This window comes from Pipistrellus kuhlii, unplaced genomic scaffold (genome assembly GCF_014108245.1).
Source record: "Pipistrellus kuhlii isolate mPipKuh1 unplaced genomic scaffold, mPipKuh1.p scaffold_m20_p_6, whole genome shotgun sequence".
In the NCBI taxonomy this organism is placed as follows: domain Eukaryota; kingdom Metazoa; phylum Chordata; class Mammalia; order Chiroptera; family Vespertilionidae; genus Pipistrellus; species Pipistrellus kuhlii.
This window is the reverse complement of record NW_023425562.1, coordinates 67,686,694-67,708,326: the sequence shown is the minus strand read 5'-3', so window position 1 is coordinate 67,708,326 and position 21,633 is coordinate 67,686,694. Positions and strand designations below refer to the sequence as shown.

General features: G+C 37.8%; 1 protein-coding gene across 8 annotated transcripts in view; it reads left to right on the top strand.

Annotated features, from left to right (window-relative positions):
• KIF16B (kinesin family member 16B) overlaps positions 1-21,633 on the top strand; it is a 256,668-nt gene that overhangs the window by 191,471 nt on the left and 43,564 nt on the right. For 4 of the 8 annotated variants that reach the window (XM_036417855.2, XM_036417853.2, XM_036417854.2 and 1 more), the window contains 2 exons: positions 7,885-8,007; positions 17,475-17,564. In XM_036417855.2, coding sequence (XP_036273748.1) covers positions 7,885-8,007; positions 17,475-17,564 — 213 coding nt within the window. Of the gene's footprint in view, positions 1-3,291; positions 3,505-7,884; positions 8,008-17,474; positions 17,565-21,633 lie in introns of those variants that run through there. The other 4 variants (XM_036417856.2, XM_036417858.2, XM_045574799.1 and 1 more) reach the window with 3 other exon arrangements.

Below are 21,633 nucleotides of genomic sequence, written 5' to 3'. Positions count from 1 at the left end.
GAAAATACTCAGTCATAGTCAGAACATATGCTATAGGACATTTCAAGTTACTTAGTTCAACTTGCTTTCCAATTCAGTCTTTACTTGACATGACCATGGCTGGGCTAATCACTGGCTACCTCTGAAGCAGTTTATTCTTTGGGAACTGATCTCATTGTTGGACCATTCATTCCATAAGTCTTAGTGTGATCTCCATCTTCAGAGTCTATCTGTTCATGGCGCTCATCTATAGCAGAGCAGAACAAGTCTATTCCACAATATGTATTATATCACAGCTCATCAAAGAACACAGTTATCTTACGTCCTAAAATTCTTTATCTCCAATGCCCTTCAGTCCCTTTCCTGTTTCTTACACAATGGTTTCCAAACCATCACCATCCAGTCTCTTGTTGCTTGCACCCTGGTAATTTTGTAAAGCCTTTATAAAAAATGGAACTGAAAAATCCAGTGGATGGGAAGGAAAGTGATTCATTGTGAACCATTTCTCGTGCCTTTTAAAGAAAGACAGCTGGTTAAAATATTTTGTTGCTGAAGATGCAGTGGATTATAATGATGATAATCTCAAGCATTCTTTGTATTGTGGTTTACACTGTATAGTTCTGCCCCAAGCATTGTTCCTAGGAGCCCATGATGATTCTCCTGGGATGGAGGAATTGTCACTGTTGATCTCCATTTCATGTTTGGGAATTTTAACATCACTTGGCTGAGAATTAGAACTCAGACCCAGACCTTCTCCAGAATATATATATTCTTTCTGGAATGCCAGAGTCACCTTCTAGTCATGATTATTCTTGACTTTGGGTAAATTTTTAAATTGATTTTTTAAAAATAAAAGTGACTGTAATAGGGATGAGTATTTGGAAGAATTGTTGATTCTTTCTGATTTGAAAATTTTTTCCTTGGAATTTCTAGACATTAAAAATTATTCTTTTTTATGAGGGTTTTTTTTTTGGGGGGAGTGGGGGGCTGTTTATTTTTCCAAGCATTGCCTTACAACTTTCTTTATATTTCCACTAGAGGCTCAGTGCATGGGTTGGTGTCCCTTAGCCTGGCCTGTACCCTCTCCAACCTGGGACCTTTCATGGGATGTCCGACTGCTGGTTTAGGGGCATTAATTTCAGCCATTAGGAAAATCACACAGAATGTTCTTGACATACAAACACTGTGGTTTTATGAGTTGTTTTGATAATAATGGTCATTCCTTTAAATAATATCTGCTTACATATAATACAGCTGGTACTATGTGAATTTTGAATGTTAATATCACAAAATCATAGAAGGTTGTAGTGGAAACAACCTTGAATTCTCTAGTCCAAACTTTTATAAATATCGGATTTCCAACCTTTTCAAAGATTTGTAATGGTTTTTGTCATAAGAAACTTAACCAACTTTTGAGGCAACCCGTTTTCTGTGAAAGGACTGGGGAACTCCGGGGGTGCTGACAGGACTGGGCACTGCCACCTTGTGCTTGTGTGACAGTTAATTTGCATATTCCCTCTTTATTAGATAGGATTCTTTTCTTGCATGGATCTCAGTTCCTCCTCCTCCTCCTCCTCCTCCTCCTCCTCCTCCTCCTCCTCCTCCTCCTCCTCCTCCTCCTCCTCCTCTTCCTTTTCTTCTACCTCGTCCTCCTCCTCCTTCTCTCTGCATTTTTAAATCTTATGGAAGAAAAATAGTGTGACTATAGTATAGATAATCTTGTACAGTCAGTATTGTTTCTTAACTAGAAGGTTAAAGAGTATGCTCTTCAGAAACCTGATCAAGAGAATCCCCACTTCCCACTTTCATTTCTTCTAGACCTTAAACTTCAGCACAGTTTGAATCAAAACAAGGCATTGGCAAAAACCAGTAAATGAAAATGAGTGGTTCTTTTCATGGTTAATGAAAGACATTGTAAAACTTGATTTTCCCTCCTACCGGGTTGTAAACTACCTACTAGTATAATCATGTTTGGTAATGAACCACATAGCAATTGTCACCATGTTCTCAGTCGTTATTTAATTAAATGTTAAATCATCCATTTAATGATGAGTTATCTGGAAACAATGACTATCAAAGGTACTAACTAGTCTTTGGAGATCTAGAGAAAGATGGCAACATTTTTAATAGTTTCAAATGGAAACATTCATCAGATAGCCAGAATTTCTAAGTCCTGAAACAGTGTTGATCATCTCATGTCTATATGGATGGATTAATCTATTCTGGAAAGTGTCATGGATTAGAAATGTTAGCCAGCCCCTTTTATTTACCCAAAGGCCACTAGGATAAATAAGATATTTCACAAGTGTCTGTCTATTATGATATCATTTTCTGATTATTTTATACTTAAAGATGTATATCAGAATTAAAGAAACACTCCTTATTTGAAAACCCTTACTTATATTTCCAGATGAGAGTATTCTAAACTCATTTTAAGATAAAATAAGGTAGGCACCACTTCCTCATGCCAGGCTGCTGTCCTCACTTTGACAGGATTGGTCAGGGTGTACCCATCCCAACATCACAGTAGCATGGTGTTAGCACCAGGTTCCTTCATGGCCTCGGCAGGCTTCACCTGCTGGAGTGAAGTATGAACATGTTTTGCTTGGCACTTTATCATATTCATAATATACACCACACAAGTTACCTTTATTTCCCATTTCTTGTAACATGGGTTATATTTGAGAATGTAACAGGTCCTTGCCTTCTCTGCCCCAGACTATTTTCAAGGTGCTGGAGCTTAGTAGATGCTTGTTACATAGTAGGTCTAATTAGAACTATGACTGTGGTGTGTGTGGTTGAAAATATGAGGCATTAAAATAAAGAAGGGAGAGTTAATAGTTTTGTTAAATCTGAAAAAATAAAAATAAAACACCCTGTGTTTTATAAGTAAAGGTTGGCTATTTGGCTCTAGGATATCAGACATCAGTCTGACCTTGACATAGTCAAAGCATATATTGAATTTGGCCATCTGGTATATCATTAGAGGGTTTAGGGAGAAATGTTGATGAATCCCTGGAGAATTGGCCCTTTCCATGCCCTCTGCACTGCTGACAGTGATCCAAGTGGATGTTGAAGCCACTTGCTATTAACTTCCTTAATATTCCCCTTTTGAAGGAGACAGCCTGAGCAGGAAGAAAATATTTTTCCCAACAACTGGAAAAAAATAACATGTGTTGACACAGAACATTATTTCCTTGAAAGCTTCTGAAAAATATTTCTTATACCTTAAAAGATAATATTTTTAATGTATAGAAACGTAACCCTGGTTACTAATTATGTGCTTTTCCTTGACCTTTCTCTTCTAAATAGCTCCACAGTTCATTTAAAACCCCTTGAAGTGTCCTAAGAAGTTACCTCTGCCAGATCTGCTAGGAGTTGTACTTCTGAACATTGCTTTTCACGGCCCTTTGCCTCCTTTTGCGATGTGTCACCACCTCCCCTTCCAAGTCCAAGAATCTTCTTCGCTACATGTAGAGAAACTATGACTGATTCCAAAATAAATAATTACACAGAAGTTTAAAAGCTCCCTTAAATAATGGGATAAAATATGATACAGTGTACTTGTCTTATATAAAACTCAAGATAATCAAGTTACAGCTGTTTTCAAATAAAATACAAATTTAGGAGACAGTTATGTGAGTTCTCCTTCCTGCATTTTGGAAAAGGGTAGGAACCTTTCACACTACATCCTGAGACTTCTACATTCCTCATGCAAAAAAGTAATTTCTAAAACTTATATTGGAACAGAGATTAGATGTATGTAGATACACACACACACACATTTGATTTTTCTTTTTTTTCACATTTGATTTTTCTTCTGTTTGCTTATATTTTTGCTTTGATGCCTTCAGATCTTTATTCTCCAGTTATTCATGTCTGCAGTTTTTCTTTTCTCTACACTTAATATTTAATTACTTTGAAATCATTGAGATTGAAGCCAGCGGGTGAGAGCAGATGGTCTGTTTTTATAGACTCTAACATGTAAGATTCTGAAGAGAAATGTCCTTCTCAGCAGAGGGTTTTGGTACACTTTCCTGTCTGATCCTGATAAGAGTGGTGTCTCTTGTCTCTTGTAGCTCATCTAGACCCATGGCTTGAGCTACCTATGCAGGTGCTGATGTGTAAGGGGCCATCCTAAGTTTAGGTGAACAACATAAATAAGATAAGATCTAATTCCTCCCAGATCACTGATCCCTGCTTAACTCATACATCCAGTTAGTGAAGGCAGGGTTTTTTGTTTATTTATTTGTTTTTTGTTTTTTTCTAGTCTATTACCTTATCTGCTTGGCCACAACTACACAGCCTGAGCTTCAAACAACTTTCTTTTCATTAGGGTTTGATTTTGCAATTACATATTCTTGGAATTAGAAAATTTTCTAGTCTTAAAAGTTCTATATAGACCATCAATTCCAGTGTTATCCCACTTTGAAAGTGAATTTACAAAAAGAGAAAGTTAAGGTAGCATTAACTAACTTTATTTTTATTTATTTAATTTATTTATTTATTTATTTATTTTATTGATTTTTCACAGAGAGGAAGAGAGAGGGATATAGAATTAGAAACATCGATGAGAGAGAATCATTGATCAGCTGCCTCTTACACACCCCCCATTGGAGATGTGCCCGCAACCAAGGTACATGCCCTTGCCCGGAATCGAACCTGGGACCTTTCAGTCCACAGGCCGACACTCTATCCACTGAGCCAAACCGCTCCCCGCCTAACTTTATTTTTTAAATATATATTTTATTGATTTTTTTTACAGAGAGGAAGGGAGAAGGATAGAGAGTTAGAAACATCAATGAGAAAGAAATATTGATCAGCTGCCTCCTGCACACCTCCTATGGGGGGATGTGCCCACAACGAAGGTACATGCCCTTGACCGGAATTGAACCTGGAACCTTTCAGTCCACAGGCCAACGCTCTATCCACTGAGCCAAACCAGTTCATGCAGCATTTATTAACTTTAGAATGTAATTAATCTAAAGTGGGTGAAAAAAACACACAAACCTTTGTTCAAAACATAATGTAATTGAAAAAAATTAAAGGTCTTAGAAATTCCAGATACTTTGTAAAAGTTACTTTGTACTTTCATGATCTGGCTCTTTGCATGGCACGTAGTTGGTGCTTAATAAAAGATATCAATATTGATTGTGTATCCAAGGGGTGCCTATAAGAAAAGGCATTTAGAAAGTTAAAGTTAAGTAATAGTATACCTGGGCCATTTTTAGTGCAGTTCTTCCTCCGTAAAATTCATGTTATGTAGATAGCAACGTACATATTCACTGTTTTTCTCTCTCAGTGCCCCCATCACTTAAAATCCTGCTGTAATGATCAGTTTACTTGTCAGAGTTTGCCTCAGCAGAAGTCCACAGGGCCAGACACTGCCTTGTTCATGGTTGGGTCCCTGCCATGCCATTGGGATCTGATAAATATACAGCCTTCCACACTCACAGAGAAAGTGAGGGGCAGAGGCTATGGGAGAGTGTTGCTCAGAGACCATGTCCTCCCACAAGGATTTGATGCTGAGTGTCCTCTTTCTCACTGAGTTTTTGAAGTCAACTGATTGCTCCAGGGAAGCAGGTAACTGTAGACTTTTGATACCAAGTGTATCACCCTTGTTGGTATGGTCATCCACACTTTTTTGAGCACTGATAAAACACATTGTAATACATACACTGTTCTTAGTTCATCGAAGAAAAAAGATCAAAGAAAAAATACTGAATTGCCCGCCTCCCTTCTTCCTTTTCTTCATTCTTACCTCATCGGGAAAGAGCCTGTAACTGCAGAGTTGGCTCCTCATCAAATCAGCTGTGGTGTTGTCCCTTAGGTCTAGACCTTGCGGAGCATCCAGATTCCTGCTAAAGTATAGCCAGTGGGTCTTTAATTCTCACTGGTAATATCAGTTGCTAGCTGTTACTTAAAATTCCTTTGGTACCATTCCCTTTTCCTGAAGCTGTTTTAAATTACAATGTGCTTCCTATCCCTAATCTAGTGCCCAACACACGAGCACACACATAAACACATGCACATGCATACAACAAGTGGAATTGCCAAGTAATTGTGTCAGATTTTGAGAAGAGATTATGTTCCTACTAAAAAAATACAGTCTTAAGCATGACATAGAAGGTTTTAGGGTGTAAGCAGCAGAGCAAGAACTTCATGGGTAAGCCATCATTTATAGGTCAAAAACATTTCTTAACAGTAAATGTGTTCTTTGAAAAGAAAGAAAATCACCAAATTATTTTTCTGCCTTTTCACTTTTAAATTGAAAAACATGTTTCATGCTTCAGGAAATGACTCCACTTGAATTTGGAACTGTGCTATCAGCGAATTGAAAGGTTTTTGGCCATGTACATGTTGAGAAACTCACTTTTTAAGAATCTCCACTACAGTTTTTGACATCAAGTGCACCATTATGATAAAATGAGTGGTTCATGTTTTGGGTGGCCAGCCACACAGAGAAATCAAGGTGCTCTAGAAGACTCAGAATGTCATATGATGCACAAACCTTTACACCGTCTGCTAGGTGACAGCAGTAATCTGCGACCAAGTGTATGCCTCTGTGTCACCCAGAAACCAGAGCATACTCTCCCTGAGAGATCACATCCTCCCGCTGGGATTTGATTCACACACACACACACACACACACACACACACACACAAGCACACACACACACAGTTATGTTGGACCTTCCATGTTACACCTGGCTGAGGATCCAAGAAGCCCAGACCCCTTTCTCTCTGAGAGAAAGTGAGTGTATTGACCCCTGTTCTTTTCTTAGTCATAGTAGGTTGCACTGAATAACTGTGGAGTTTTCATCTTCAATTCTGAATATACTGAAGTGTTCAGGAGCTCAGTGTATGAGATGGATGAAATTATTTTAAAATTTCACTATAGCAGTATGGCATAGCTGTGACATAGTTGAGCCAGGTTAGCCCAACTTCAAATGCTGGCTCTACTTCTTACCCCTATAAGTTTCCTAAACTCTCAGTCTTGGGATCCCATCTGATAAATAGGGTATATAATGCATATAAACCATTAACAATGCATATTAACCATTAAGTGAAGTTCTTGTTATATAGTGGGTATCCAACAAATGCAACTATAATTATGCATCCTTATTTTATTACTGCTATTGTTTAAAAACCTATTTTCATATATTTTCTAAAGCCCCAGGTTAGTGCAAATGATAAGGATTGTTCAGAGACTTCCATTCACACTCAAGAGAACTAATTTTGAAGATTTATTTTTTTTTATAATGCCTATTCCTCAAACCCCTCTGGCTTCCCACCATCCAGACCATAAATAATTGTCAGGGCCAAGAAGATTATTAATCAAATGGAGCCTAAAGAAAATACTTGGGATTTGTTTTAATTGTGACTGAAAGAGCTTTCCATGCTACACTGGCTAATAAAAATGCCTGGAAGTTAAAAATGAAGTAATTTTGAGTAAAATCTCCAGCTTTTGGAGCATTATGTACAGCAGCCTGAGTTTGTGAAGAAAAAACAAGTCAGATAATCAAGACTTTTTTCAGAGAGGAATCTGTTTTAGACCTTTTTTTTTTTTTTTTTTTTTTTTTTTTTTTTAAAGTTTGGATATGTAATCTGCCCCTTTCTTCATTTGTTGTTATAAATTGGAAGGAACTTCAAAGCCAAACAACATTTTGAAGTGCTTTTGCCCTATCTCTTGGGAATAATATACCTAAAGAACTGGTCTTTTGTTGTGAGGGAGACTTAGCATTTTTCTTTCAAAGGCAATCATCGTTTTTCTAAATAAACTCCTCTGGTTTGATGCTCTTTTCTCTGCTTGAAACACATTTTCTCCTGTCTGCCCAAGCAGGGTATTTGCAATTGAGTGATCTTGCTTCTCTTTGTTCTCCCCATTTGATGTGCCTTTGATAGCGGATGGTTTCTCGCTCTTTGGGAGCAACTCCAGATGACCTGAAGGACCCAATTAAAATCAGCATCCCTCGCTATGTTCTCTGCGGTCAAGGCAAGGATGAGCACTTCGAGTTTGAGGTCAAGGTAAGTGTCCCTTCTTTGCTTTTCTTGAGGAATAGAGGCTTGCAGCCAGGCAGTGCTTTCCTCTGACTTTTTTTTTTTTTTTTTTAAAGGAGAAGAAGATACATGTGCATATCTTGTTTTATAAGCTACTAGCCATGTCCTTCTTTAAGCCAGTATGTGAAAGTCTTAACTGTGTAGCACATGGAGAGAAGTTATCCCGTAGAAGGTGGTGGTGGTTGGGGAGTCAGGCAGACATGGAAGTTGCTATCACACCCCAGATCCACAGGCAGGGTGACCAGCCATCCCAGGGGACCCAGGATTTTCCTGTATTCTGCTTTGAAAGGTCCATGTTCTGGGAGACCTGGTGTGCCAGGAAATCAGATAGGTGGTCACTCTACCCAGGGGCTTGGGCTCAATGTTCTTATCAATCAAAATGAGAGTAATACTATTTATGTCAGGGGATATCAGTGCATATAAAGTACTGAGTATAGTGTCTGGTATGAGATAAATGGTTATAGCTATTGCTATTATTTCTCTTGCTGTTTTTATTGTTTCTTCTATTATTACTAACAGAATGTTTCCTAATCTGTTTTAGGCATTATTCAATTTGTACAACTTTTCAGGAAGCGATGTGTCTGTTTCCTTACATCATACTTTCCAAAATAATGACTTCATCTTATTCCTAATTTATTTCTATTGACTCATAACAGGCACTTCATTAAATATTGTTGGCCACCATCCCCTCCTCAAGGAATTAATGAATAATCACACTTCTTCATTTTCAAGGGTAGAGGAGAGTACTGATATAATGACATTCACCAAAGTCACGAGTATATGGCTGCACAAAGGTGTCCTCAGAGGGGGTCTTGGTCAGGTAAATGCCAGGCTGGGAATCTGGATGCTGACTTTTAGGCTCTGATTCTCCTGAAGTTTACTGAGTGACCCTAAGTGTTTTTTCTTCCCTGAGCCTGTTTCCTCATGGGTAAAGTGAGGACATTGGATAGTACCTTTGATTTCCAAATTTCTTCTTAACTGAGCCCTGGGTGGAGCTGCTGCTGAAACTGGCCCTCCTCACTTCCCTGCTGTGATGAACCTCCAAAACCCCGGGGCCCTAGGTGATTTCTCTCTTTAGGCACGCATGTTTTTCCAGTCTCCCTGGAGAAACAATGCAAATAACTGCTGCTAAACAGTGTCCTTGATCCAGTAATCCCCCTGCCCCTGATTTAACGCCTCATTGTTGCTCAGTTCCTTTTCAGCCATTTGAAATTGTGTGTGTATATGTGTTTGTTGTGTGTGTAGAATTTTTATTGTGCATTCATGTACTGGTCTATACATATATAGACATAATTTCTGAAGTTGTGTTTGTATTATATCCCTATTTTTAAGTAGAGGACAAAGACTGGTTTTACCAGCTCAGATTTTTGAATTCTCTAAAATAGAACTCACAGCCCTGGAAGGTATGCGATAATTTTAATGGGCCTAGATTTATTTTATTTTAATAAAATATAACTATTAAACCAATTTCATACATAAAATTAAAGACATGGGTACTTAATTTATTTTAAAACTGGGTTGATTTAGTATGATCTAATTTATAGGTGGAATCTGAAAAACAAACAAAAGTCCAATCTCATAGATACAGAGAACAGACCGGTGACTGACTACCAGAGGACTGGGGGGCTGGAGGCAGGCAGAATAGAAATGGGTGGAGTCCAAAGGCTGCAGTTATAAAATGAATACGTCCTAAGGAATGTAATGTACAGCATGGTGACTATAGTTAACGATACTGTATTCCATATTTGAGAGTTGCTAAGAGAGTGAAAAATTTTTATAACTATGATAACACATGTGAACTATATTTATTTGGTGATCATTCACAATATATATGTACATATTTTATCACTATGTTGTATACCTGAAATAATACATTATATTGTCAATTATATCTAAAAAAGAAAAGCTGAGTTGATTTAAATAAAAACTTCAAGCAATTAATACTCCAGGCCATATGCAAATCTGGCCAAAATTATGAAGTTGCTACTGTAAAGGCAAATTAGAGAAACCAAGTTCAAAAAGCACATGAGGCCTTTTAGAATTTAGGCTTTCACTTCAAAATTTGTAAAGTCCAAATCCAAAGACTTTTTCTTTCTTTGAACTTAACAAAGTCAAGTTCTGAAAGCATGTCAGTGTTCTGCTTCCTCTTTATGCTGATCCCGCTGCTGCCATCATTAGCAACAGGAATGGTCTAGGAGCATTTGCCTGGAGAATTCCTAGCTCCCATGCGAGCAGGGCTGCCTGATGTGTTCACAGGGGTGCTAACACTCCCTGGGTGTCACCTTACATTCTCTGGGTGTTACCCAGTCACAGAAGTGTCAGGGCCTAGAAGCAAGCATAGCATGAATAAGTCGCCTCTCCCTTAACAAAATGATCAGAAATGGCCGAGCTCCAACAAAGACCTAGCTGCTGAAATAGGGCTGGGTGCGCACAGTGGGACCAGCATGGGACCAGGCTGGTTGTCACCAAGGGTCATCAATTCCGAGTTGACATAATGTAGGCTTAACCATGACTGAACACTTCCTGTATCTAAGTAGCATTCCTGTCGTTTCTGTCATATTTATTTCTTCTATGTTTGGCATATCATATAGGTTATAGAGCTATGTTTAGCACATTTTAGGAATTCTGTTGAGTCTCACAAGCTGCTTGCTTACTGGTTATCTGTTCTCACATATTCTGTGAGATTTGTCTGTATTGCATAAGCTTCCAGCTTACTTTCTGGCTCTGTTTAGCCATTCTCCTGAGCTTCATATATCCTCCATAGCATGACAGGATTGAATGAGCTCAAATAATATGCAGCCGCCTGCTGTGCTCCCAGTTATCTTACAGTCCTGGGGCCTCTTAGAGTTTCCTTCCTGACTGATCCCTATAGGCATCTGAGTTGGCAGCACCTTTGCAAGAGAGGACATGAGCATCTATCAAACATCTTCCTCATCCTTTCAGGCACTTTGCCAGACATTTCCACAAATGAGAAAAATGAAGCAAAGTGGGGGTTTTACTTGCATTTAATGAGTTAGGAAATTATGAGTGACTTGCCAAAGGCCATACAGCTGCTAGTAAGTACATCCAGGTACCAAAAGCCCATGTGAGATCCAAGTCTTCTAAGCCATACTGGTTTCCTTACTCATTTTAATGCACCTTCTAAATGTCTCTGATCTCTTCACTTTTTCGAAGTTGAGGCCATCTTTCAGTTTTGCCTTAGTCATGGTGGCTGTTTCTAAATCCTTTCCTGCTCCCAAAATTTGCTGTTATATTTGTGTGTGTTTTAACTTCTTCTTTTCAATTCTGGCTGAGCCATGGGTACCCTCTACATTGGGGCAGTTGCTAAGGCTTGAGTCAGCCTGGAGCATCTGATGATGGTGGAGAGGCCTGCCAGGAAGCATGAGGAGGAAATGCCCAGAGAACTTGCACTTAGGGAGTTAAAGCAATCACATCTGCAGCCAGAGAAATTTCTCTTTATTTGGGAGAACAGAAACGAGAGCCATTCCAGTCTATTAGATAAACTGTGCACTAATACATCTTTTAGAAATACTCCCAACGTGATGATGTAATACAAATGTTCAGAAGGATTTGTGTGTTGGCACCTGAACGTCTGCTTGTTAGTAACTTGATAGATCATCTCCCCGCTGTGTTTTAGCGTAGCTGAGATAAATGAAGTGTTGCATATGGTGTGGTCCATTTAGATTCAAATATTCCATTTGTGTATTATTTTTAAACATAAATAACAAGTGAAAGAAATAGCGTTGGGATTTGAAGAATCATATTTTATCCTTTTTTTTAGGCACCCCTCCCATCTCTTTGAGAACTTTGTCTTTTACTGAAAGAAGTTACCGTAAGAAAACACACACACACATTTATTTTCCTTGTGTTCACACAAAGCAACAAATCTTTTCTATCACTTTTTATTGGGCAGTGTGTTTACCTTCACAAAGTAATTGCTGCACGTCTGAGAAATGATGAAGAGAAAAGAAATTGAATCACAAGCACAGGAGAAAAGCAGTCATTACCTTGTGGCCATGCCTTGAATTTCCTCTTCATTTTATTTTCTTCAATAAGAATGTGTTAATATTTTTTCTTAATTTCAGAATTTGGGGAGTTTTACATCTAATCCTAGAATAAATTTCTCTCAAAATAAATCATAAAATGGGTTAAACTCCCCTTCTTGCAATCGTTGCCCATGGATACCTTTGCCTTTTTCTAGTGCATCATAGAAGACCTTTCTTTAGGAGCCAAGAGCTTCCATGTTTGAGTACCCAAACACTGCTGGTTGCTTCACATTTTTTTAGTTCATCTGTGGGTTAGGTATCTTAGGTATCGTGAGTCCATTTTACAGATGGGGGGTGAAAATGAGGCCTGGAGGAGTTGCCTAATTTAGCCAAAGCCACATAACTTATTAATGATTAGGCTGAGTTAGGATCCATGTCTGTCTCCATCCAGATCTTTATATTATTTCATTCTCCATTGGTGACCGTAGAGAGTGCATTCTGTGCATTGCCTCTCAATATTTGGATAATTTGAAGGAAAATTGTCCAGGCTGTCATTCTCATAATTTTCCACAGTTTCAAAATAGAATAATTCCCCTTATTCTTCAGCTGCTTCACAGAGGTGTTACAGGAAGGGAGAAGTACTTATTAGTAATGATCTTGGATTTGAAAGGCATCCATTGTATCAGAATCTTAGGGTCTTTGGGCATTCTTTCAGATTTATCTTTAGACTTCAAAATAAAGTAAATATACTCACTGTTTTGAAGGTGCTGAAGTTGAAGCATAAAGCAACTGCTACTCTTATTGTAGAAGGCTGAGATTTTGGTCAGCCAGAAAGCGCTGTTTGATTTTGCATCACTTCCTGGTTTGGGGCTCGGTATCAGCCATGGCGCTCCTTTCTTTATGACTCACCATCTTTAGACCAGGTTCAGAAGCCCAAGGCCAAGGGCATTCTCTGTGCTTGTTGATGATACATCTGCTCAGATGGATCTATGGACAGTTTCCTGGATAATAAAGCTGAATAATCTTCCACCTGCACGCATCTCCTATTTTCAGGAATCTTCATTCTTCATACTCCATATACCTCCTCTCCATGATACCAACAGGCAGGGGCAGATCTGGCATTGAAGCTTAGACTCCCTGCTCCTTGCACAGTGCACTGGCTGTAAGACCATGCCCCTTCTGCGGGCACCGCTATTCCCACAGGTGCCCCTGAGACGGAATTTGTGGAGTTAGTAGAGCTTTGGTTCGTGGAGCCCACTGCAATGGAATAGGGATGTCTGCTTGGCTCAGGAACTCCTTATGCAGTTTTTGGATGGGATTCAGTGGCAGCTGTTCCCTTGAGTGAGAGAATAGTACCCCTAGATGGTCACTGACACAGTCTCTGTTCCTCTGTGACCACTTGGCTACAGTCCTCAGCACTCTTTTGGATTTCCAAAAGAAAAGTATGTAAATGTTCTTGAACATTCTCTAGACGAACTATAGAAGGAGGTACATTGCACATAATAGCAAATAATGAAGGTACCCCATTAGGAAATTATGTTCTCCCTCTCCTTCTTTCTAGATATCATTTGGGATCACCTTTTGCTAAGTGGAGGAATTTACCTCCAGCTTATGTTCTTGGCTTTTATCAGCAAGTTGCATACCCAAAGGACCTTTACACTCAGTATTTATTTAAAAAGTGAAAATACTAATGCCAAAATAAATATGTACTGTTTGTTTATTGCAGCATTATTTACTTAGCCAAGATTTGAAAACAGCCTTGGTGTGCATAGATAGGTGAATGGAAAAAGATGTGGTACATATATTCAGTGGGCTATTATTCAACCCTAAAAGGAATGAAATCTTGCTATTTGTGACAACAGGAATGACCTAAAAGATGTTATGCTAAGTGAAATAAGTCAAACACAGAAAGACAAATATATATGATTTTACTTACATGTGCTATCTAAGAAAACTAATGAGCAAAATAAAAAATAGACTCATAGATAGAGATCAGACTGATGGTTACCAGAAGGGAAAGGGATGGAGAGATGGCAAAAAAGATTAAGGAGATTAAGAGGTGCAGACTTCCGTTATAAAATAAATCATAGGGATATAATATACAGCATAGGAAATATAGTTAATAGTATTGGAATATCTTTGTGCAGTGACAAATGGTTATTAGACTTAATATGGTGATCACTTCATAAGGTTAAATTCATAATGTCAAATCACTATGAAACTAATATATTGTAGTTCAACAATTATTTAAAATTAATTAGTTGAAAAAACTAAGGACCTTGACACTTAAAAACAATAGCATCTTAATAGGAGCTCCCACTAAAGGCAATTTAGAGGCCACCTTTTGTTTCTGGCTATGATTTTAAGGAGTTTTACAACCTATAACATTTAACACAACATTTCTTCTCAAACAACAGAAAAGAAATTGGGTAAATGACATTTTTTCTTTCTTTGTTTTACAATGCTTTAACCTCTCCCCTAATGCCTACATTTTAAAAACTTTAAACAGTTACTGGTAAGTCAGGGAAGGACTAAAATACAGGTCACTCTACTGACCACATTTCAGGATAGAAAACAAATTGGAGAAATATTTATTGAAAAAAGAAATCTAGGCCCCATTGTCTCCATTATTTGTTTAGTGTGTGTGTGTGTGTGTGTGTGTGTGTGTGTCTTCTAAATTACCAGTGTGTGTGTGTGTGTGTGTGTGTATCTGTCTGTCTTCGTGTCTTCTAAATTACCAGTGTTGTCTATCCCCAGAAAGATTTGGTGATCTCAGAGGTTAACCAGGAGTAATTGAATGGCAGTTTGTGGTATCTGTGGGATCATTGTGATTGGTGGGATGTTGGCTTCTTTTACTACTCTGGCGTAGTTCTCTTTGCAACAGTTGTCTGAAGAAATTTTAAGTAAGTATAATACATTAATAAATGGTACTAGACAGATTTAAACATTTGGAAAATACTTCATATATTCTCAAATATGTTCAGAGTTATGTTGCTTATAATATTATATTTTGCAAAACTCTGAAAAAACTTTATTATATACTAGGTTGATATTAGACCACTTCCTCCAAACTTGCTGAATACAAGGAAATTTAGCCCATTTGAATGTTGCCCTGGTTGGGTGGCTTAGTTGGTTGGAGCATCATCCCATACATCAAGAGGTTGCGGGTTCGATTGCTGGTCAGGTCACCAATCTGGGCATGTATGGGAGGCAACTGATCAGTTTCTCTCTCCTTCTCTCTCTAAAACCTCAATTAAAAGATATCCTCTGGTGAGGATTAAAAAATTTTTTTAATAAACATTGTTGAAAGAAACTCTGTAAGTAACTGTTTTATACAAATTCTTTGTATAAAAAAACTTTTATTTTCTCCTTACACAGATAAACACTGCAGATATATAATGAGGACAGCTTAAAATTGACAATCCTTAAACCAGTAAAATATGTGTGTAACATAAATTTGTGAACAGCACTCAATGTAGAATTGTTTATAAGTAAATGCAATTCATCTTGTGGCTATGTTTATGGTATTTAAGTTGTACTTGATCATTTTATGGCCTAGAAAAGATGGGTTTGTATCAGCAGAACCATTCAGTGAGAGAGAAGTAATGAATTTGCTCTGCAGTAATATGTAGTAATGATGCCCTACAGTCTCAGCATCGAAGAAAATAATTAAGTGCTTTGATCTGATTTATTTGTCATACTGATCTTCTGTCTCTGCTCTCTGCACCAACCCATATACTATGCCCAACTTTAATTTGGAGCAAAATAGGACTTTAATATATAGTTTTCTTTTATGTATAGTTTTTCCAAACCTCATATGCGCCATTTCTCCAGCTCTAGGTGTGAAGGTGTCTCCATTATGGACAAGAGTTTTGAACATGTCCCGTGGAGAGATGACACCTGTGATTGTCTTATCTCCCCTCCCCTCATTTCTGCCATGACCACTGATAATCTTCATTCTTCATCATCATTGTCTTCATAAATTTACATATTGATAGACAAGTGTGGGGGGATTGAAATGTTCTCTTTATAAAGTAGAACATTTTTCATCCTTGTATTTAAGCTGACCTCAGGTGAAAATCTCATGAGTGAAAATGTTAGAAATATGTAGACTTGTGTTACAAATAACATTGAAAATGTACTATATTCTCAGTGCAGTGTTTTAAAAATCATACTATCGTGCCATTAATTCAAATAATCTGATCCAGGTGAACCTCCTAGAAAGATTGCTGCAGGCCTTGTGTTCTACTCTGAGTGACCTGGGACAAACCTGGAACCTTTACCTGATGTGTGAAAATCAAAATCATCTTGACTGGCTCTCAGCAAATTACTGACATGTAGTGTAGTGCCCAGCACATAGTGGTTGCTCAGTAAATGTCTATCTTTACAACGAGAGTCCTCTCACCTCCACCTTAATTAGTCAAAGGTTCATTCACTTAAAAGGCTTAAAATCTTGTAGGGTGGGGAGGTATTTATATAAGTAGTATCAATTATATACTGAAATGGCAGTGATATTGAAGGAGGGATGCTTGTTCTACTGTGGGCATGCATGTGGGCAAGAGGGGATGGGAATGGCTTCAGCATCTGTCTGGCTTGGTGGTAAGTAATGAAATACAGTGAGATGGAGTGTTCTAGATATTCTCCAGCAAGACTGTCAGGTTTGATTTTAGACACTTTGAACTTGAGGGTCCTGGTGACTTCTAAAGAAAGATGTCTCCAGGTTGGGTACTGGGTCTGTAGCTCGGAAGAAAGGTGGGAACTGAGATAGGAATCAGCCTGTCCTTTATGCTGTGTGATTCCTAAGGCTGGCAGTGCCTACCATCTTCTTGTCACCGTGACCTCAGATGTGCACTGATGTGCACCAGAGTTCCACCTACTCATCTCATCAACAGGAATTGTGGGATAAAGGCCAGGCTGAGAATTATTCTTCTGAGATAAAGCACAATATATTTTTGAGTTTTTATATTAACAATCAATAAGAGACAGAAAGTTTTTTTCTCCTCTTTGTACTCTTCTCTTTCTCCTTCCTCTTCCTCTTCCTTTTTTTTCCTGCTCTTTCTTCTCTCACTTTCCCCCCTTGCTGTCCACTATGGTGGCTGGTGACCTGCAGCAACATTTTGTATGGGCTGGTTACGGGAGAGAAAGGTCACCCATGGGGTTTTCCTTCTACAACCCAAGGGGGGGGTTAGGGGATACTTTTCATAAGTTAGCTGTCCCTCACTTTACATAGTCACATGCTGCTTCTAACCAGATTTGGAAACCAGAGATGCATGCTTAAGTAGAGAGCAGATATTATTTATGTCTTATTTATGCAGTTAAGATTAATGTTTTCAATTCTGGAGAAATTTGACATTCTAATCACTGTTAGTTAATTTTTTAATTATTTGAAACAACTTTTAGTGACTTTTCCCTCTAATGCTGATATATTTTTATTTTTGTGGTTAATAGATTACTGTCCTTGATGAGACATGGACTGTATTCAGACGTTATAGTCGTTTCCGAGAAATGCATAAAACATTGAAGTTAAAGTATGCAGAGGTAAGGTGTGAAATAACTGTCTCCAATTAAGAACATTGGTTTTATAGAGCGAATGAGTTGATTGCATTGTCAATGCACCCACCTTTAGACATTAGCTCATTAAGTGTCATCAGGTTTTATTTCAATTACTCATCTGTCAATATATCTTTTTTACTTTTTCTCCTTTGTTTCATTTCTATTTTACACAGTTTAAACATTTTCTGAATATAAGATTTTGAAAGTGATAGTAAAGTGACAGTAAAGGAATTTTTTTCACAAATTTAAAATAAATATTTTAATTAGTTTATAACTTCTCAACTGTGAGTGACACCTATTAAACTGAAATAATAGTAAATTCCTTGGTATAGATTTACCTCTTATTCCCCTCTTAAAAAAGGCTATATGAATGCTTAGACTTCTTAATGAGAAGTAAAGTCATAACAGTTAATTTGCCATCAGACAGGGAAGGAAGATAAATGGTAAATATGGCATGCATAAGACCAGCTATTCATTGTGATACATTAGTGATTTTTTTTAACAAAGATTAGTTTTCAAAATACTTTTAAACAAAAAAAATCTTAAAATTAATACATATCTTCTAAATGAATGTATTATTATTATTTTACTTCAACTAAAGAAAACTTATAAACATAGCTCTTTGGTAATTTGGAGTTAAAATGACTGCAAATCAATCAACAGACACTGCCTAATTAGGCTGTTTTCCCTAAGTATTTCCTTATCTTTTCCATGTCTTCCACTCTTTCTTATCTGATACACTGTATAAAGAGAACTACTTTTTGTAAGTAAAGTGATTCCTTGATGTGTAGAAAATATTGAGTCGTCGTAAGTTTAAGCCATATCTGAATTCATCATAATAGTATTCTATTTAAAATTGAAGAAATGCCTAGACAATGTGGCTCAGTTGGTGGAGTGACTTCTCCTTCACCAAAGGGTTGCTGGTTGGATTCCCAGTCAGGGCACATGCTCAGGTTTCAGGCTCCATCCCCAGTATGGGGCATGCAGGAGCCAATTGATGCTTCTCACTGCTGTTTCTCTCTATTCCTCACTTTAAAGTCAATAAAAACACATTTTTAAAATTTAATTTAAACTTAATATTGAAGAATACAATTATAGTTTACAAAAATTTAAAATTTAATATAAACTTAATATTGAAGAATACAATCTATGAATTATAGTTGTGTTTCCAAGAGGCTTTAGTTCCAGAAGTAACTGCTTCAAAGTCACGTTGTTAAGTTTATTTCTGCAATTTTCTCTTCATGTCCCAAGTTTATATTGACAATAAAAAGTGAGAATATTGTGTACATATTAAATGTACGGATCAACTTGTTTTTAAAGTGAGTTTTGCAGTTCCTTAACTACTTGGTTATAAGCTACTATCCCAGTACTTTAATAGTGTACAAATAGTCATATCAATATCCAAAGTTCCCAAACTAATCAATGGGAAGAAATAATTTGCTTAAAACAAAAGGCCAAAAAGTTTACCAGGAGTAAATGCACACACATGCACACACTATACATATGTTCTAAATTAGTGATGTATTTCATATCAGTTTTCAGTGCCATACTATGGGACATATTTTTTTAGGTCCTAGTAATATAGAAGTAGACAAGAGCAAAGGTGCCTTCTCATATATCTTAAATTCACATGGGGACAGACTTGTCTCATTTCACACAGCTGGTGAGCAGAAGCTAGTATAGAATCCCAGGAAGTTTTACTCTATTTTTTTATTCCTAAACAAGCAATAATATAATAAAAATAACAATGAGGGGGAAATATCTAAAACTGCAGTAGCATCTAACTCTAGATCTAGATAAATCTTATTTCAGTGAGACAATAACAGGGACCACTTAACATTTTCAAGGTGAAGTTTATATATCATGTTGAATATCAGTTATATATTTTTTCTGTAGTGTTGATTTCTCTTCTGTATAGCCTGACTTCACATAGCTTACTAGCTAGCATTTATTGACAATTGAGATCAGTAATTTGTTTATTAGGTATTTGTCAGTTATGATTGCCCTTATTTTTAGCAGTTTCTTCTGAGTTCCAAATAGGTTTACCTTTAGTTTTGAATTAATTTGTCTTCTTCTTGGTATACTGACATGTATTGTGCAAAATAATCAGTCCTCTGTCTTCCCCCTCCCCCTCTGTTCTCCTTCATTGACTTTGTATGGAATCTTAGTCATATTAATCCCTGTGTTTTCAAATTCCACATCTATAAAATGACAATTCCACAGCTAGTTTGTAAGCATTTTGAGAGACTCAGATAAAGTATGTTATTGAAAGCACTGTGAAGCAGTACACAGCATCTGCTAAAGAGCATGTCTGAAATTTTCCCAAGCAAATTGTTTCCACACTACTCTTTATCTATACAGAAACTATTGTTTTACTCTGTTCAAATCAGTGTAATGCTTTGAAATACCAGTAAGGTAGGTGCTCAGGGACAAAGCCCCACTAAGTGTCCTCTTCTCTCAATGGAAGAGGCAGAGTTTACTATTCATGTTTAGTGTCTGTGAAGTCCACATCATAGAGTCCACCAAGCCAACAAGGCTCTTCAGGAAGCTAAAAATAAACACTTTTAAAACCACATTCTCTTCAACCGCCAGAATGCAGAGTGAAGACCTAGAGTTATCTCCTCCTCCTCCTCTTTTGAGTGAGTGTCTAGTAGGCTCTGATATATTTAGTAAAATAGGAGGACATGGGGCTGGAAGATCAGAGGGTTCTTGAAAGGTTCAGGAATGCCAGCCTCTGTGTCGCTTTTAGAGGACTTTGCTTTGGTAATTTTAACAAGGAGTCCTTCCTCGAGAGCCAGAGCCTAATAGGCTCCTTCCCTCTCTAGGACACATGTCCCAGTGAAAGCAGGGGAGCCCTGGAATCCATCCTTGAGGACCCTTTTTGTAATCATGGCTGAGAGTGATTCTGAAGCAGGTTTGTTGTGTTGGGGCCTACAGTCAAAAGGATGAACCATGAAAATGGGATATTTTATGTATTCAAATATACAAACAAAATAAATGCTAAGGGAGCTTATAATGTCTCTGTGTGGTGAAAGCATACGTTAGTGGAGCACGCCATCTTGCCTATCTGTATCATAACTTAGTTATGGTGTCATTAGAGTCTCTGAGTTTCAAATAGGATCAGCCTCCATCCGTCCATCCCTAGGGGGCTTCTTCCTGCAGAGCTGAGGGGAGAATATTTTCAAAGCCTTCCCATGAAACATGAAATATAGCTGTGTGAGAGCAACTCTCCTCTCTCCCATCTGGCATGTCCCGGTGCCCAGTAAATATCAGTGAGACTGAAGGAAATGATTAGAGAAGAGGTTATTTAATTTGTATATGAGACCTTCAGATTGTGCTGATAGAACCATTTCTCATCTTCTTTATTTTCCGAGTAATTTCCCCAAAGCAGCACCAGAAAAGAAGAAGAAAAGGAACTGGCCAGTGGCCTTGTGTTTGTCTAGGACAGCTATATGCCATCCATCACTGGAATGCGTTTGAAACAGTTCTGTAAACAGCATTCCAAATTTAATATAAAAAATTGCAAATCTACTCACCACCCAAATTATAATGCTACCAACCATAGCCACAGGGAACATCCAGTAAGCCTTAGATAAATCCAGCTGCATCAAGCCCTTGGCCTGCTTGAATTTTTAAATAGCAAACAACTATGTAGGCAAAACTAGGTTGCCTCCAGCTTCCCGACCTCGTTCGTTATCAGAGGCCAGGCTATCTCACTGATTTGTGTCACACCGTTCTCTCCACTTAATAGATATGCAGTATTTAAATCACTGTTTCTAAGGGTGGGTGGCAGCTCAAAATGCATTGGAATTAGCTGGAAAGCTTTACCAAGATATGTGGACCCAGGCCCTAAACTAGGAAATCCTGATTTAGCCCAACTGATGTGTGGCCTAAGAGGGTGGAGAAAAGCATCTTCAAAATGATGCTTTCTGGGCCACTGGTGAAGACACTGCCTATCATTTGCATCCACCCTGGGGGCATCAGATAATTTTTCATTATTATGCATAACCAAGCCTACAGGTGAATTCCAGTGACAAATAATCTTGTCAGAATT